Source organism: Echeneis naucrates, chromosome 13, assembly GCF_900963305.1.
Source record: "Echeneis naucrates chromosome 13, fEcheNa1.1, whole genome shotgun sequence".
In the NCBI taxonomy this organism is placed as follows: Eukaryota; Metazoa; Chordata; class Actinopteri; order Carangiformes; family Echeneidae; genus Echeneis; species Echeneis naucrates.
This window is the reverse complement of record NC_042523.1, coordinates 2,366,011-2,386,345: the sequence shown is the minus strand read 5'-3', so window position 1 is coordinate 2,386,345 and position 20,335 is coordinate 2,366,011. Positions and strand designations below refer to the sequence as shown.

The following is a 20,335-nucleotide window of genomic DNA, read 5'->3' as shown; positions in this document are numbered from 1 at the left end:
TCAATTTCACAGCTAATATCACACATGACCCATCAGCTCATTCTATTTCACATATGAATTACAATGTTCATGGACCCAAGCAGGGTCATGCAGCCAAGCAGACGTAGTGGTTAGCGCTATCGCCCAACAATAAGAAGATTGTGTGTTCAGTTCCTGGACCGGGGCCTTTCAGCGTGGATGTTCTCCCCGTGCCTCTCACAGACATTAAAGCTGCCTTCAGGTGTGGTCACATAATTTTGAATCTGTTACATGTGGTAACATGCAAACCTCAAGGGCCTCTCCCCTTTCCCTTTGTTCGGGCCATCCATATTTCACGGTGAGTCGCCATTTTGTGTGTAGCCTACGTCACTCACACAACCCTGCTGCCATTTTCCCTCTCTCTCTTTTCCTCTAACTCTCCCCCTTGTACACGCACGCACACACACACACACACACCATTGTGACTGCTGCTTTTGCTGATGCTAATGCTATTACATGTAGATGGATGGATGGATGGATGGATAGATGGATGGATAGATGGATAGATAGATAGATGATAGATAGCTAGCTGGATGGATAGATATAACTTTATTAATCCCCAAGGGGAAATTCACCTTGTCAGGAGCTCATCAAAATAAAAATGTAAAAAAATAAATAAATAAATAAATATATATATATATATATATATATATAAATATAAAATACAAAAAACAAAACATTATCCATTCAAAATATAAAAAACAAAACACTATCCAGTCAGCAGGGGTTGAAATCCCCAAATATTAATACGAGTACCTCAGGATGTTTAGTCTGTATCCTGGACCCATGGAGAACTTCACATGGAACTTAAGCAGTTGCCTTGGGTGGAATGTACACAAGTATTGTTATGATATGACTGAATTCTCTTGGTACATAGTATGGTCTCATACCAGCTGCCAATAATTCAATATCTGGACAGCACATCTTCTCCTTGACAGTAATAAAGACAGTCCTCCTCCCTTCTTCTCTCCACTAGCTTTAGTGTCTCTGTCCATCCGTATGAGAGTGAAACCAGGTAGTTCCACACAGGAATCAGAGATGTTTCAACCAGTTTTCAGTAAAACACGAGTCTTCAGCAATATCTACATCTCATCACGTTTGTTGGGTAAAGAGTTGAGATTTCCCATGACAATCAATGGCAGAAAGGGCTTATATCTCCATTTTCTAGCCTTCACCTTTGCACCAGCACGGCAACCATGAAAACACCATTTTGTCTCAGCTGGAATCGGGTGGTATCCTCCAGATTTGCCAAGTTTTAATGAAAGAAGCTCTTCTTTTGAGTATATTATAATATAATAATATAATAATATATACTAAAATAATTATTGTTATTATTGTGAATAAATTAAATTATAAAATGATTTAAACCGTCATTTGTGATTGTTGTGGTTATACAATTGTGATAGTTGCTGGATTCATAACAGTCAGTGCTCGAGTTCACCCTTTAGCAACCTCCTGAGACTGTATTCTCGTTTTGTAAATTAGGTTATTGGTCCATGAAGACAGGGTGGTGCCCCACGATTTACTATTTGTAGTAGATATTTCTGACTTAATAAATATTCCCCTCAATAATTTATATTACTCGCCAATAACCAAATCGCCACTACTAGTGCACAGCACCAGAGTGAACTGGGATTGGCTCCAGCACCCCACGCGACCCAGAAATGGAAAAAGTGGTAGAAGACAGATGGAGCCAAGCAGTTTCCATGGCATTTCCAGCCTGTTGTTGTGTCAGTCATCTGCAGCTATGTCCCTGGCTATAGGTGAAGGGTGAACATGAACTGTGTCAATACTATCTAACTCTGTTCAGGCTGAAAGGTTGACAGTCAGCTGTCACACTCTTCAGCTTCTGCACCTTAGAAAAAAGCTTAAGCGGGCCTGCCTGTGTCCTCCCACCACAAACCCACCCCTCTATGTCCCTCATAGCACCTCCCTGCTATGTGCAACTAACACAGGAATCGAACAGAGGACAACTGCCGTCAGGATCATCAACACAATAACACATTTAAATAGTTTTAGCCATTTTTATTAAATTATATTTCCATAAACTGACAACATTGTCTGGTTTGAAACAGTGTTATCAGTTTATAGGACCTCTCAAATCAGGACATAACTAGATAAATACTTTTTATTATTCCTGAAAGAAATTTAAGTGAAAAATGTGATGAGTTGGAAGGACAGGGCGAAGGTTTAAGTTCATGTTACATTTTCTCCTCCTCCTGTATGAAAACTCCACATCTCATTTCAGTCCTGAACCACGTGAAAATGTGAATTTTACAAAGTCAACTGATTTACTGTAAATTACAGATCATATCAACTATGTTTGACTCCAGGTGAGACAGAAGTTGTTCAATCCAGTCTGTGCAGATTAAAGAGACAAAGAGAGGGGAGGAGGAGGCTGAAACTGGAAACAGGAGAGACAACATGTCAAGGTGGATGATCAGGCATCGATAGTTAATCCCAGGAGGCACATACAGATCCAAAGCTGCTGAACAACACTTTCAGTCTCCCTCACACAGACACGCATGCACACACACTTAGGGCATGATAAAACTAAGTGTGGAAAATCCCTACTGTATGTCCGTATGTGTGTGTGCATTTGAGGGTGTGATGATGTGATGGTGTGAGTGTGTGTGCACGTCATTTTACTGTTGTATTGGATAAAATATAATTTGCTAAATATAAAACATTACTGGAAGAACATTTTGGTATTGTGAGGACATTTTGGCTGTCATAAAATCTTCTGAGTTCAGAGTGAAGGTTTAGTTAAGGTTAGGCTAAGTGTTTGGAAATGCATTATGCCACAGAAGAGACAAAAGGCATAAGATAGTTGTGTGTGTGTGTGTGTGAGAGTTTAATACAGTTTTACACAAGTTTAATTTCCCAGTTACAAAGAATATCAACAACTTTGACCTTAAAATCCAAAGTGGTTCTGCTGAGTGTCAACCAAAACCTGTGATAACTGTAAATTGCAATATTCTGTTCAATTTACTGTTATTTTAACTGTTTGCATTGACATACACACACACACACACACACACACACACACACAGCTTCAACAGCTGATAACACACACACTCAGTACACTCAGTACACTTAGTGTCGTCATTGCAGCAGATGTTTGAGCACTGGCGTGTTTGTTCTGAAGAATGAACATGATGGAACAGATAACTGAGCTGATGATAAATCTGGACAGGACGCTGACCAGGTGATTTATGACCACATCTGATCGATCAGTCAATTAGCAGGAAAACTAAACTTAACAAATGAATACAAAACTGAGCTGGCAGATGACGTGATAGTGAGGTTAGTAATAGCTTTGTGCTGCTTGGACTCAAAGCAAGAGTCAGTTGAGAATGTGTGAACCTGCGTGATTATTCCCTCCTCCTGTCCATACTGGACATGAATACACCAGAGGTGTGGACTTGAGCCAGACTCAAGTTGTGAATTTGATGACTTCAGACTTGACAAAATGTAAAGAGACTTGCAATTTGACTTTAACATCAGTTAATTGTGACTTCATTTGGGCTTGAACCTTTTGACTTGAAAAGACTTGCTACTTTCCCCAAAACCCAAAGGTTTAAAATTACATTGACACAGATAGCTCTATCTCTCTTTGTGTATGTTTGCAACTTTCTGTGTGTGTGCGTGCGCTCACAACATCCAATCAAATTAGATACACATTGTTTTCATCCGACAGCATCTGTCCAATCAAATTGCAGGACAACCAATTTCGAGGAACAGTCAAACAACACGGCACTTTGCAAAAATGATCCCAAATACATTGAGTTCGGGTATAAAAACTATGAGGTGGTCAACAAAAAACAAATTGCTGTATGCAAAACATGCTGGTCAAAAATTCAGATGGAGATGCAATAATTTCGAACTTCGTTTGACATTTGAGGTTGCACAAAGAACGGTAAATTCTGAATTAAAGCAAGCGCTGGCTTATCAGCTATGTAGCTTTGCTAGCTGCATAGTTAAATCAATGAGACTGTAAATTCACTGTTAACATTACATTGCTAACACTGTAATCTGCTTACCTCTTACAGATTTGAAGAATACCAGATGAACAAAAGCAACAGTTTTCAATCTCACAGAGAAAGAGTCAGAGAGGATACAGCTAAAGACTAATCTCTTGGCCAGCAACCCCTTTAAAGGCTCACACACCGCTGAACGAATCTGTGACCAATTTGAGGCAAAATTTGATGAGTAAAACATCAAAGATAAATTGGACTACATTACAATTGCAGTGATAATACTGCTAACATGCACAAGGCATTCTCTGTGTGCTTCCCCCGGTAAACAAGAGGATGATGATGGTAGAGATCATCTTAATGACCCTGAACTCTGGTTTGATTTAACCCTGAAAGATCAGCAAACAGTAGATTCTGCTATGGCAAAGAAACAGCACTTGCAGTGGTTTTGCACATACTCTTCAGCTGGTGGTGGGAGATGGCTTGAAAGAAACCAAAGTGGTATGTCTTTCTCTTTCCAAGTTATCAAAACTTAGCTCACTGCTGCACACAAGCACAACATTCAAAGATGTGTTTGATAGTGAATTTTGGGAAAAGAAAAGCATGCCTTCTGCAGTCAACACAAGATGGAACTCAACACTGAAGCAAATGAAGGCAGTTCTCCAGTGTGATCATCTAAAGCTCTGTGCTGTTCATGAAAAGGCTGGGCATAGAGAGTTGTCATTCACAGCACGGGAGTGGAATCTGTTGAAGGAGTTGGTGGACTTCTTGAAGCCATTTAGCAACTGATTTGACACAGGGGGAGAAGGTAGTCACAATCAGTGCAGTTGTTCCATCCGTCTTATCCCTGCATCACCACCTTGAGAAGCTGAAGCCTCAAGTCCATTTCCTGAGTGGCCTGGTCAGGAGGAATATCATTGACTTTAATGTACATTTTTCCTCATAAATCAGATCTAATTGACTGCAACAATAATTACATTTAGCAGTCTAACACAGTATCACCAACGCCAACAGGAATAAGGGCTCTTTTGTTTCTGCTGTTGTTGTCACATGTTTTGCCAGAATTGATCCTGCTGCAGAGACTGAGCAACCTGAGCCTCTGGATGATGAAGAAGAGCAAGAGGACCTTGGAGAAGGTGCAGGGCTATTTGCTGCATACCATAAGAGGCAGAAGAAGGCTGATGGGACCACTACAGCTAAGTCGCTACCTTGACATGGCCAAAGACAGAACGCCCTTTTGTTTTGGGCAGTGAATATGAAAACTCACTTCTCTGCATCTCTCTCCTTCACTGCTCTGAGCAGCCATCGGCATCTTGGCAGTGCCTGCCTCTAGTGCTCCAGTGTAGTGAGTTTTCAGCCATAGTGGTGTCATAATACGTCTACATCGTGCTCAAATGACTGACAGACTTTTGGCCAAATTGATCTTTTGCAAACGCAACACAACATAAGGCCTGACATAGAAAAAGCACAACCTTGCTCACTGTTATGTTCATGTAGTTGTTATTCTCCCCCCACTTTTCTCTCACACACTTGCACACACAATATGAGATGAGATGAGGTAAACGCAAGACAGGAAAGAATTTGCTGTGGAACTTGTTATAATGCAATATGCTATGGAAATACAATGTCAACACTTTTTGTGCAAATAATTAATTTTGCATTTGTTTTTTGTATTTTTTACATACAAATACAGATCTTAAAATTATACATGATCTGTGTAAATATTATTTCTCTGTTGTTAAAAGGACTCGAAAGGACTTGAAAGTCAAACGGTAGGACTTTGGACTTAAGTCTAGAGTCAACTCATAGTTGGCACTTTTGAACAAACCTGGCGTAATTTAGATGTCAGGTCTGATGGGTAAATTCCAATGAACACAAATCAACCACCGTGGCTCCGATTATTCTTGGAAGTAACGTGTATCTGCGAGAGTACAAATGAGAACGGAGTGTGTTGCGTATTCGTGTGGAGGTATAGATACAAGGAGACAGCAGTGAAGCTTTTCTCTCACTTTGGGGAAACCTAAGCATTTCACAGAAGCGAGGCTCTAACAGTGCTGTGGATGTTCTTTTCCGGTTCTGTTACTGTTACCGAGCCATAACACGGACCCAACTGTAGCATTAGACACGAACGCACAGCGGAAGGCGGGCTTACATGAGTGCCAGTCTGAGACAGCCTCTCTGTTTTGGTCCAGTCGGGGTGAGCCGATCAGGTTCCACTGCTGGGCGTCTTTCGGATCCTTATGTGTTAACTTTGTGTGTCTGCTGCGACGGGGGTAGCGGGCTGTTGATTAACGGACCGGCCAGGGATCGATGAAGGTTGTAAATCTGCGCCGAGCCGGGTCCAGACGGCGTTCACATCCGGTCACAAGTCACTTGCATTTGATGAGTTGGATTTTTCTCCCCTCATTGTGTGATACAGAGACAGAAGGAGTTCTGTTTCATCAAAGATTGTCCAAGTCGAACTCGAGTAAGCTGTGAGCAGCGTGTGTCTGATCAACGTGTACTTCCACACTCCGGTTGAGGTCCCTCCCTTTGCCCGCCCCCTTCCGTGACAGCTGCTGTTAACGTCATATTTCCGGTTCAGGGCTCAAGGATGAAGCGTTGCTGCGGATCAAGTGGAGCAGGTGTTCTGTTCAAAATGAACATGTCTGTATTTGATTCATGTAGGAAATTATTATATTTTGTACATTCTACTGCACAGTAGAATTATAAAGCAACCTTAACTTAACTTAACTTAACTCTGTGTCACATACTAATACCTTGATATTGAAGTTAATTGGTGTAAATATAAGATAAGATAAGAAGCTTCATTGTCATTGTATAGAAATACAACAAGATCTCTCATAGAGCAGCTAAAATATCACCATATCATCAGTATATTTATATAACGAGGTGCTTGCTTTCTATCATCACTGTATTATTGATAATGGTACTGAAACATTAATGATTATGTAGGACTGACCCCAGGTTTTTAAAAATCAGATAAAACGTTTCAATTTTAGGATTTGGAGCTGAAACAAAAATCAGTTTTCTGTTCCTGCCTATTCAGCTTCTTCTGTAACAACACATAATAAATGCTAGATTAAAGTTGAACCACAGATTCTTTTGCTGTGCATTTACTGATCTCTGGGGTAAAACTACCTCACAGTTTCACCTTTCAGCTGATTTGGCAATGGATCATAGAGCCATACAGAAAAATGTCAAGACTACTTTTACTTAAAAAATGCAAATAGACTAATTGTTTCGAGTGTCACAAATATGAGACAACACATTTCTGATGTGATGCTGCTTCCTGGTGGTAACAACAGGTCACAGAAGGAGGAATCTGTTGGTTTATGTTGAGTGATTATGTCACCAGTTTTATAATAACGTGTTTATTACTTAATGTTCCCATAGTTATTACTGAGAAGCAAAAGAGGCTGTTACTGTTACTGTTTTATCATGATTGTTTTTTCCAGGATGTTTTTATTTATTTTATTTTTTTTACTTGTACTGATACCTTGTACAGACACTGACAATGTGAGAGAATAATATGCAACCCTTCTCGTCAAACTTGACAGGTTCTTTGATCTTGGTTGACCTTTGATCCTAACCCTAGCCAACCAATGAGAGTGTTCCCTGCCCCTTAACCACTCCCCCTAGCATAGCATGTTCCAGGGCAGATAGTAGAAGAAGAGCGTCAAAGTCATTTACAGGCTGGAGAAGAGGTAGGTCATATCTGTGGTGCTGTCCTCTCCTACAGTGAAAGGAGAGGAATCCCCAAAGTGTTGACAGCAAATTGACTAGGTATTGTTTTAAACCAATGATATTCGCATACACAACACACGGTTGACAGAGAGCATTAAATAATATGAAATAATCTGAAAAGTTGTGTTTCTCTCCATCAAGGGGTAATCACTTTTTTCTTTGCACGAGTCTGATCTATCATTCCAAGAAAGGACAAGACCCCTGATTCCAATGAGTTTACCATATGTGGTAAAAAACAGAGACCAATAAAAAGTAGTTTTTATCTCCATCAAGATGTAATTCTGTGTTCTGTGTAAAACAATCAGCATGAATTGACCGGTGAGTCCGACCTATCATTCCAAGAAAGGACAAGACCCCAAAACACACATATGACAGACCATCAATGTGTGTATTGACAGTCTATAAAAAATAATAATAATAATAATAATTAATTTAAAAAAGATAAGTGACAACTACCAGGTAAGTTCCCCAAAGTCCAATATACTCCACAGATTTTATGTTTTTTTCTGGAGGTGCGGAGGGGATTACAGATTTCAAAATAATCAACATGCAAAATAAATGAAATAGCATACTTGTTTGACAACTGCAATTTTTTTTGTACTTCATATCATCATAAAAGGAGTTACACTGAATTTTTATCAGATTTAATTTGATGGGGAGATTTCAAATTGATTGCTCTAGCCAAGAAAGTTTGACAACTTAACACATGCAGTAAAGATTGTAGTATAGAGATGTACTGAAAGGATTTTCTGTTTTGGGAGTCAAGCACAAATTCTATGGATTCTACAATTTTAAAATGTTTTTTGTCGTAAGCCTTTCACTTCCTGGCAGTGGCAAAAGGCCCACAACCACCAAAAGACGGATTGCGCAATAGTTTCATCTACTTGACAGCTGCCATTCTGTAAGTGCTGAGCTATGATTTCATGGAGAAGAGGGACAGAAGCAGTGCTTATTAAATAGTCAAACTTGTGAAAGTTCATCAACAGCTACACTAGAAACACGATACATATGTTCTAGCTTCAGTAAGAGAGAGGTGACCTTTAGCTTAACATTATGTGGCAAGGCATTTAAATCTTGAACATCAAAACCAGAATCGTCCAGGTCCTCCCAGAAGCAGGGAGAAGGGAGGGGCCTGTGGGAAGATCCATTAACGAGATGGTATAAAGCCTTTTGTGCTGCAATAATTGGTCAGTTATAGGGAAAGGTGAGTGGGGCAGGAGGTGTTTTTCTGTGAAACAGACACAGGCTGCGAAGTAATTCATTAAAAATATTTGTATTTGTTGAATAATAATCAAATCAAAATCAGACTATTTATTTGTATAGCACCAAAGCATAACAAATTACATATAGAGCAGGTCTAGACCAAACTCTTTATAAAATTATTTAAAGAGACGTAACAGATCCCCCCATAAGCAAGCACTTGGTGACAGTGGCAAGACCGGTGGGGGTGGGGGGGGCGGCAGATTACAAACAAACGAAAATAATGCATGCTAAATTTAGCCCTAAAGAAACAGCTCAGCCAGGCACCTGGTTTGTAACAAGTTCACTGCCTGCCTACGCTTTGTAGTAGTTTATCTCCCTCCATGTTCTCCATTCCTCAATCCTATCGAGGAATTTCTTTCTTCCTGGAGATGGAAAGTGTATGATCGAAATCCACAAACCGTACACCCCTTCTCCAAGCTATGGAAGATGCATGTGTAGATATAGCAGTTGATGCTTTTCATGGCTGGATCGGCCACGCTAGCAAATATTCCCTTCTGCTTGCCAGGGGAAAACAGAGGAACAGAACAGAGGATGTAGCATAGTCTTTTTGTTTGTTTGTTTGTTTTTTACTGTAACTGTGTACAGTGAATAAATGATTCTGCTGTTTTGTATGTAGACCACTGTATGTGCAACTTTGTGTTGGTTGGGAGGTAAACTGTGTACATTGTTGTTGTGTGGACAATGAAATATATTTGTTATCGTATTTGTGTGTTCTGAGTATAAAAGCAATATTCTAAAATATTTTACAAAACATTTTTGTATGTACGGTCTGTAAGTGTAATACTGAACAAAAAAGGCCTAAGTCACTAATGAATGGAGAAGTGTTTTCCATTCAACATAGTGTTTTACATTGAGCACTTCAGTGTTCAACCGGGTCTTATAAATGTCTATTCTTTTTATGGTTTGTGTGTGTCATCGGAAAAAAAAAAACAAAAAACAAAAAAAATTTTGAGAAGAAATAACATGGTCTTGAATATAAAGTTTAATTTTGCAGGAGAATTGAGGGGTTTTGCCTATCATGTGTGTTTCTTTTTTTTTATTTGTGTGTAGAGTTTTGAGACTTTTAGGCATGCTTTCAGAAAATGTGTGTAGAACAACTGTAAGCACATTTTTTGTAACTATTGGCAATTTTTACAAAACTCCATACACAAATAAGAGAAGCTTTCACCAAATCAGCAAAACATTGTAGTTTTCTTGCAAAAGCTAATAAAACTTGTATTTTTGTATCAAACAGTTAACACAAGCCATCACATTAATAAGCACACAATGCGCCAACTACACACTGATGGTATGAATAAAAAACACATCTGGCTTTTGCTTTCTCTGTGCACAGGGTAGGCTATGTCAGTTTGAGGTCATACTTTTGTCAAAGTTCTGTAAACATACAGGGAACCCAACTGCAAGTATTGGTGTTTATTTACACTCATCAAAACAAACACAAGTGCTTTTTTCCAAGTCAAAAGACAAAATAGTAATTTCACTGAGAAAAAAAAATGTCTACATCATGTTGTCTCTCTGGGCCCGGCCACAAAATTACATCTACATCAAATGCAATGTCCTATAGTCCAAGGCACCAGGGAAAATTCTTCTGGAATATCGTATCCAGACCTGAGATGATGTGTGATCTGTAAACCAGTTGCAGCCTAAAGCAGCCCTATGGAAAATAACATTGTCCCATATAATGACGTATCTGGTCTGCTCTGGTCTCTGAACATTAGTGAGCATGTCATGTAAGGTGTCCAGGAATGTAATAATGTGTGCAGCGATACATGGGACGAGGGTTGCATGATGGTGAACACCGCCATTTGGATTTATAGCTGCACACATAGTGATGTTACCACCACGTTGTCCTAGGACATTGATTATGGGAAGGTGTCCAATAATGTTCCTGCCACATCCCTTTGTTTTAGTGAGATTAAAACCTGCCTCATCCACAAAAGAATCTGCCTCTCGCTCCATCTCTCTCTGGAAAAGACAAAACAAATGCAGCACAGCGCTGCAGTATGCACTTCCAGATTCAGTACCAATGATACTATAGTTTACCTGCAGTCATATTGCAGTTTTACTCGTTCACTGTTTCTTTCAAAACGGACTCTGTAGATTTGTTTTATTCAGATTCAATTGCAGGAAAGTACAAGAGACAATACAGAAATGCTCACATTGTGTATGTTTTGGAAGGTGCTGTCATCCTCAATTATGCGCTGCTGTATTTCTCGTAGCCTTATGGAATTATTTGCAATCCCCATATTCACTATATGGGTCTCTTGTTCTGTAGCTTCCTTCAGGGTCATTCCATGGCTGATTACATGGCCCACTATTGTAGCTCTGATGTCATCAGTAATTCTATTACTCTTACCATTCTGCTTCCCCCTCCTTGTCCTCCTCGTCCTTTTCCTCTAACTTCATCTCGATGTCCATATCCTTGAGTGTAAAGCAGTGAGTTGTGTTTACAGTTCCACCAAGGGTGTATCTTTGGGTCTGCCTGTTTATTTATTTATTTATTTATTTATTATTTAAATGGGAACAGCGCGGTTTAAATGACAAGTGATGTCAAAGCAGAATTTAAGAGAAAACATTCAGATATTCAGTCGCACTACACTTCTCTCCCCCTCCTCCGTCACTGTAAGCCGCCCAGCTCCAGCGGGACTGGTACGAAACGTCACGTGGAGCAGCGTTGTCATGGTTACCGCAGAAACTCTGCTGCATTTAAACATTTGAAACGCCTGGGGAAATGTAGCTTCTGTGTAGGCTATCGTGTTATTCGTCAGTGCAATAGCTTAACTACTGAAAAGATATTTGATGTGGAAAACAGCGACATTTCAACCACGCTACTGAGAAATGTAGTTAAACCAGTAATGCCACTACACGCAACACTGTGTATTGGAGTAAAGTCAGCAAAACTAACATTCGGTCCTACACAGTACATCCCTGACACCTTCTGGCTTTACCTCACAGGACACTACAATGTATTAACTAGTCTGCCAACTCCAGCCACAAATCATCACCTAACTTATTACTTCTTTTTTTGTTCGGGGTTGGTGTTGACCTGTCCGCCTTTTCGTGCTCCTTTCATTCTTCTGCTGTATCATTTTGATGGTAAAACAGCTTTTTCCAAAGACTACCCCCCTTACCATTTCGTACCATGCTTCAAACTCGCGCTTACCTCCAGCAGTCATGCGCTCCGTGCAGTAGGCCTCTGCCTGGGGGTAAGGATGTAGTTCAAACGTTACCCAGAGCTAAAACCGTGAGGAAAATAGCCTTTGCTTTTATCTGCAAAACATGGTCAGAAAACTCAAGGAGTCTATGTATTTGACAGTAATCCCTTTCTGAAAAACAAATCAGTCAGCAGACCGAAATGTCCTGTTATAATCTAAACAAAAAAGACAAGCTCCAACCTGACCTTACAGCAGGAGCCGTCCAGACACAGAGCACCACCCTTGACAGTGGTGGCGCTGCTGTACTCTGTGTAACAGTACTTGCACACATGATGGGCTCCTAGAAAGTATTTAGGATTTTTTATGCCATTAGTGATTTTTATGTAAAAGACAGTTTTTCACTTCTGAGTTCAGGGGCTGAAATTGGAGAGGGCTCAAGTCCCTTTGTTTATGTAATAGACCACAATTTTACAATCAAAATCCTTGAAGTTTTTACACAACGGTCACCTCTGTCTGATCATCGAAATCTACAACTATCTGAATCTCTCTCTATTGCAGAGATGGGGGATGCAACAGGTGCAACAAAATAATAGCATTAAGTCAGGATTTTCTATTTTTAAAAACCTCTTCGTCCAAAATTTTAGCCACACTTTTCCCTCTGCCCCAAGGATTACGAATCAACTGCACCACTAATTTGAGGCTACCGTCAGTCATGATGGACTGCACCAGTTCATCTTGGAGATTCTGAAAGGCGGAAAGACCCCCATCAGAGACCTCTGCTCTTTCTATGGAGAACACACCCTTAGTCAGTCCCCTCTCTGCGCCATTTGTACAATGTCACAAAGCTGTGCTCATGAAGAGACTTTCAGACAGCTCACGAGAGGCCCCCATGACGGCTCCATAATCGGGATTGGATTGGGTTTCCTGGATTTTCTGCAGTTGAGATACTTTTCTTTTCCTCGAGCCTCAGCTCAGCCTTCCTGCCAGCACGAGCCCTCAGGGTCCTGACTGTAAAATAAGTCTTTCCTGGAAGTCCTTCTTTAGCCACAAGGAGGGAGGTGAGAAGACAAGGGACAGGTGCAGGGCATGACAAAAACGAAGAGCCGATTACACAGGAGGAAACACAGAGACAAGACAGGAAGTACTACTAAATAAAAACAGGGAAAAAAAAAAAATGGAGGGATCCTAACTCCACACGTTATGTTTCACCAGGGCCTGAGTGGTCAACCGGTGAACTAATCAACTCATTGGAATCAGGGGTCTTGTCCTTTCTTGGAATGAGAGGACCAAGTGATTACCCTTTAGTGGAGAGAAACACACTTTTTCAGATTATTTCATATTATTTAATGGTCTCTGTCAATTATATGTTGTGTGGTCAACATTGGAATCAGGGGTTTTGTCCTGTCTTGGAATTAGAGGTCAGACCCACGTACAGGTTATTTTCCTTTTTTTCCATCCTGACTGTGTACAAAGAACCAAGTGATTACCCCTTGGTGGAGAGAAACAGAACTTTTCAGATTACTTTCTCAAACTAAACCTTTATTGTGGTGGTCTCTGTCAAACCATGCATATCATTGTTTTTCAACAATAACTAGTCAAATTGCTGTCAACACTTTGGGGTCCTTTCACTACAGGAGAGGACAGAACCATAGATGTGACCTACCTCTTGTCAGGCTGGGACTCACACAGGACTCAGGAGCAGAGGTTTTGTCAGTCACAGACTTTATTCTCGGTAGCAATGACCTCAGAACCGAGTGAATAAAGGAAACGAGGCTATGAAACCTTAACTGTAGCGAGGAGTCACGAGGGAAAAAGGGGAACAACACAAAACTCTCCGTAGGGAGGAAAACCTGACTAAACAAAAGAAAACTCACTCATGCTATTAAGCGGAGGATCAAGGTAACTCTATATAAATGTATAAAAACTCAAAATCACTCTCAAGGAGGAAAAAACACAAAAGCTATGAACATTAATCTAAATAACAGATTGTACACAAAAAAAAAAAATTATATATATATATATATATAGAGGATAAACAAAAGGCTATTGTTGGAAACGAGCTAACTCAGATATAGAAGTTTACAAACAAAAATTCACACCGTAGAGGATCAAAGGCTTGCGCAAGGAGACGAGGACTGTGGCTTGGACGTACGCTGGTGTGAGACGTGAAATGACGACACACTGGCACAAGACAAGGGAAAGACAGGCTATTTGAACTGTGGGGGAAAATGGGGAACAGGTGGAGACAATCGGTAATCAGGAGGACACACCGGAGACACGAGGAAGGGCAAGTGTTCTGAAATGAGAGGAGAGTTAGGCGTTTCAAAATAAAACAGGAAATGACGAGACACAGTGAGCCCAGACAAGACAACCTCACCACGGTGTGACACCTCTTCTCAGCCAGCATGTAAATGACTTTTGTGTTCTTCTACTACTTGCCCTGGAATGCTCTCATTGGCCATGAACTCATTGCTAGGGGGAGTGGTTAAGGGGCGGGGAACACTCTCATTGGTCAGTAGGGTCAAAGGTCAACAAGACCAACAGACCTGTCAAGTTTGGTGAGAAGGTGATCATATAACGCTCTAATCTTATATTTTTTTACCCTTTCTGATCTTATATTGTATGTATTCAACTGTGAAGAGATTCAAGGACACAATTGGGGAATTTCTGTAACACCATAAAACTTAATTAATCCAGATAAATCGATAGATAGACAAACAGAAAGATATATTATAGAAACAGTCTCCTAGTGCTTTTGTGGTTTCATTTCAACTGATGGTTTTAGAATCACTTTGAAGCAGTAGAGTTGTCTTCTTATGCTGTTGCTTGTTAAAATTGCATGAAGCTCTTAAGACATCAGAACATCAGACAGAGTTATGTTGAAAGTGGAAACCAGCTGTTGAGTGTATTTATGAAGCAGTAGCAAAGTGGATGCTTCATGAACATCTCTCTGATGCAGTGGCAAACCGTGGACCCAGCCCGTTAGCCACTGATAGTGACTGTAGCTGCTAGCTTGCACCAATCATGGCAAGTCAGGTGATAGTCGACCTTTTTGGATAATATGTAGTTTTGTCTGAAAAGGCAATCTTGAAAAGGGAGTATCCAAAATATAAGCCACACGGTCTTCTTATTCACTTGCTCAATTCCCTGCTCTCTAAATCGTCTTCTGTCTTTCTTTCCTCCATTCTTTCCTCCATCCTCCACTGTTTTCGATTGCTTGACTTACCTGCATGAAGCTGGCCCCCCACACCACACAAAATTTCGGGGGAAATAGTCTGTTTCATTTGTGCTTCGTTTGTGCTGTTTTGTGTTGTAAAAACTTTCAGTTGTGCTGCTACGGTTTTTCAGTTATTAACGATTATTTTTTTAGGCCATCCAGAGTTCACCCAGCCCCCCATCTACTCCGAATAGACCAAAATGGTACTGTTTGTTTGTGCTGGCAAAGCTTTAAGTTTTAATTAATGTTAGGTGATGAATTACATGGGCTTAATGAATGCTGAGACAGTTCCTGTCAAGGTCTCACAGAGACAAGATCTGGAAGCAAGGGCTTAATTTGGATATGGAGGTCATGACCCCCACAAAAATTTGATCCAGCCAATATAACCCCCCAATATAATCACATCATTCTGATTTAATAAAAAATATACATTATCTTGCATGAATATCTTGTTGATTTTCTTTATTAATATAATTTGCCAGCAAAACGGTAGCATGTTTAATCATCCGGTAATGTAACCCCCCCTCCCCCCGAATACTTGGTACTACCCAACCCGCCTTTTCTGCCCGCTGTATGTTTGGCATGGAGGGAGACAGCTGAAGCATGAAAAGAGCACGAAAAGGCGGACAGGTCGACACCAACCCCGAACAAAAAAAGAGGTAATAAGTTAGGTGATGATTTGTGGCTGGAGTTGGCAGACTAGTTAATACATTGTAGTGTCCTGTGAGGTAAAGCCAGAAGGTGTCAGGGATGTACTGTGTAGGACCGAATGCCGGTTTTGCTGACTTTGCTGGAATACACAGCGTTGCGTAGTGGCGTTACTGGTTTAACTACATTTCTCAGTAGCGTGGTTGAAATGTCGCTGTTTTCCACATCAAATATCTTTTCAGTAGTTAAGCTATTGCACTGACGAATAACGCGATAGCCTACACAGAAGCTACATTTCCCCAGGCGTTTCAAATGTTTAAATGCAGCAGAGTTTCTGCGGTAACCATGACAACGCTGCTCCACGTGACGTTTCGTACCAGTCCCGCTGGAGCTGGGCGGCTTACAGTGACGGAGGAGGGGGAGAGAAGTGTAGTGCGACTGAATAGCTGAATGTTAAATTAAATTCTGCTTTGACATCACTTGTCATTTAAACCGCGCTGTTCCCATTTAAATAATAAATAAATACAGGCAGACCCAAAGTTACGCCCTTGCCCTTAATGCTAGGGTGAGGAAAAGGAACCACCTGAGGTGGCTTGCGCATCTGTTTCTCTGACTGGGAAGGGAAGTCTGGGCTTCCCTGCTTAGACCTCAGCCCCCGAGAAAACCACCTGATAACTGGTAACTGTTATCAGTTTTCAATTTTTTCTGTTGTTAGGCAAAAATTCATTGTATACACTGATGAACATTGTTATTTAATTGTTTTTGTTAGTTGTTTTGTTTATCAAATAAAACTTGTGAAATTGTAAAATGTTTTTGGGATAATTTCCTTTGTCACAAGTTTCTAAAAAAATCAACACAACATGTTGTGAAAGTATATGTATTACAGTTTTTACTATGAGTCTTATTCAAATGGTCGTTTTTGACTGGGAAGACAAAATTATTTAACGTGACATGAACACATCATTTAAGTTAAGCAATCAAAACATAAAAATGTTTCTTCTGAGTTTGAATGAATCAAATAGATTTTCAGATATCTCTCTCCTCTTATTATTATCATTCTGACGAAATCTCATGTCCATCCTGCTCAAAAATCAAGATGTACAGTTAATGTAAACCTACAAAATGTTGACCAGGGACACAGACAGGTGGTGAAATCTTTAATGGCAGTGTTTCCTGTCACATGTGGAATTTCAGATTTGTTAGGGTTAGGGTTTTTGATGGTTTAAGAGTCAAGCCTGACTTTAAAGCCATGTTGGACTGAATAGGAATGAGTTTGAGTCAATAAGGAAAATGTAATGCATCTGCACTTCACAGCCTAAAAATGGCATAAAGGAGTATGATTTGACAGATTTGAGGATAAGACAAACAAACATCTAATGAGAAGCACAAAAAACACAGAGGCTAAAGCTTTATATTGTCTTTTTTTATTTTTCAATAATCTTTTTCATCCTCCTGCATATTTTTAATGATATTTTTCTAGTATATGATGCATTATATGAAGATGTCTCAGAAAAGGTGCAAACCTCAGCAAACACAAAGATCAAGATTTTTCTGGTTTTGACGAAGACATTTCAACATGCCAACAGTTTGTCCTCTCCGCCGCATGCTGTTTACCTCTGAGGGGCCAACCAACAGCCAGTGACCCTCTGTTTCTTGGTATAATGACATCATCATGTTTCACTGGTGGATGTCAGCAGTGCTGCAAACTTTCCCCATGCAACAACAACAGCATTCCGTAAAGGCTGAGCTTTGTTTCATTTTTTGGATGTGAGCTAGAGGACAGAAAGTCGATTCAGGGGCCAAAAGATTCTATACTTTTTAACCATTAATGGTGGGGAATGGATGGCATTAAAACTGGATTTTACAAGCTCACACCTGCTGTCCTTTGTAACATTATAGACTATAACTGCAGAGTACTCTTTCTATGCTTTCTCTTCTCAGAAACCCACGCTGCCTTTGAGTGCCTATGGGTTTACCATAAATATAAAACAAGAATCACACATTAATCATCATTCATTTAGTTATAGCAGCAGGAATCTTTCATTTCCTCCTCCTTTCCCATAGGATGCGAGAGCAGTATGCTGTGACATTAAAGCCTTTGTGGTTAATTGGACATATGGATGACGTCAATATGTTGTTATAGTTTGTGCCTTTGTGTGTAGAAAAGATTGAAGAATGCCTAAGGACAAATTGTGCTCAGATTTCACTGAATATAAACGTTAAAATAAATTAAAACATAAACATTGTAAGTGAGATTAATCGTGAGAACTTGCACATATACAGACACATTTTAGTTACACCAGACTTAAGTGACAAGTACAACACCACCACCCCCCATCACCAGTGCACCCTTTTTCAAAAGCAGGGCTAAAACCTTTAGACATTCTCAAACGTTTTCTACAAGAAATGAAAACAGCTTTACAGCTTTATAGATGTGAATATTTGTTTCACCCTTTGACTGACAGTGTTATTTGTTTAATTACACTGCAATGGCTTTTTTGTGTTTTTTGTGGTATCTTAGCCTCCGTAGTGATAAAAAAGAGCTTAAATAAAATCACACAAAAATATTCAGATACAAAAGAAAAGTGATAATAATAAAAGATGTTTATATAATATATCGATGTTTGGAATACAGAACCACTATTCTTTAACATTAAGTGATTTAACCAAAGAACTAATAAAAAGTCATTTTGTGGCACTATCAATCCTTCCTACAAAGATTTTTTTGTGATGTCATGATGGAGATGCTGTGATATGAAATGAAGGCAGTGAGGCTGTTGAAGTGATGTGACACACTGACACTGAGTTAAAAGCCTGGCTACAGCAATGCAGCAGAGGGAGAGAGAATACGCTCATGTTGCATCCTTTGTTTTAAGAGGTTTGGTTGGGTTGAAGTTTACACAAACATGAACAGGAGTGTATTGACATCAACCGTTTTTGGGCCAAAAAAGAAGACAGTAAGAGACAGCTAGTACTCTTGTGGGTACCTACAATCATTGGTGGTCCGTTCCAAAACCCCAATATGGAAGACTTTCTTCGAGGCAGTGTGGTGGATTGTGTGTTAGTTTTGTCCTTCCTTCATTCCCTCCATTTATCTTTCTGCTAGTTTTTAACCAATTCCAAAAATTCAAAACAAAAAAGGAAAACTGTGGCTCTGTGGACAGTATCAGCCAGTGAGAGCTGACCAACATGGCCAAGTCCGCCCAGGCTCTCTGCCCAAGTTTGCTAATAGAACATGCATCACAGTTCAACTGTTGGGTGAAATAAGATTTACTTTAACTGAAAACGACAAATTTGTGTCATGTCGTGGCTGAAGTCGGCTGATGGAAGGTTATCCAAAAATAACCTTTGCATTGGTTTAATCTTTGAGCTACATTCAAACACAAACTACTTAACATCTGTAGTGTAGGTTCATGCATTGTGTCGTCTTGTTCATTTACACATTTTTCCCTGATTTAGCAGCTAAAACCTGTTTTCATCTCTAAAGAAAGCTGGAGAATCAACAGGTCAGCTTCAATCTTAAATATCCTAGTTGACAAATCACTTAAATATTTGTATTATGTTTACAAAACAAGCAAGAAATAAATAAATAAAAATAATAATCTTTTCTTCATTTTCATTTGTGGACATCTCTGACTCTCAATAGTTGTTCACAGCTGAAGAAAAGGTCTTTTTTCTTCTTTCCAGAAAACAAGAGCTATTATTTTGACCAACTATGAAAATAAGGGGTTCATCCTTGTAAACTTGGAAATGGTAAAAGATGTTTTTGGGAAACCTGGTTGGTAACATCTGAAGAGTAAAGGGTTTGCGATCCAGAAGAAGGAGAAATGTATTAAAGGTTGGGAGGGCAGTGAGTGAATCAGTCTGACCATCTGAACTCCTTTTAATTGCCCCTGCACAGCCTGGGAAAACATTTATCTATAGCTGATTTTCAAGTGAACTGAACCCAGGCTGAATCCAACACAAGAGAGAAAGATGAGCAGAGATACTCAAATCATTGATACTTTCTGTATGCCAGAAGAAAATGAATTAAAATCAGTTAAATGAATTATGCTACTACTGTTCATCCTGACCCGACTATTTTTGGATGAGCCGACCAAATTTAATGCTAGTTTGACATTTGCCTTCAGACCTGTCTCACCATTTCCTCTGAGAGCAGAGCCCTTAAACATCACATTTATTTCAGAAGGTTTTTTTACCCAACAGCAGGAAGTTGTTTCTGTAGTTTTTGTCCAGAGGTCAAGTTCACAAGGTCCAGATGAGGTCAGACTGATATAGCTTAAAGTTTCCAGGGCAGTGCATTTCATCTT

The 20,335-nt window shown here is 39.8% G+C and overlaps 1 protein-coding gene across 1 annotated transcript in view; it reads right to left on the bottom strand.

Annotated features, from left to right (window-relative positions):
* Positions 1-6,498, bottom strand: part of LOC115052736 (interleukin-1 receptor accessory protein) — a 40,427-nt gene extending 33,929 nt beyond the window's left edge. Inside the window, exon 1 of the mRNA XM_029517038.1 lies at positions 6,148-6,498. Coding sequence (XP_029372898.1) covers positions 6,148-6,149 — 2 coding nt within the window. The 5' untranslated portion in view covers positions 6,150-6,498. The remainder of the gene's footprint in view (positions 1-6,147) is intronic.
* Positions 6,499-20,335: the final 13,837 nt, after the last annotated feature.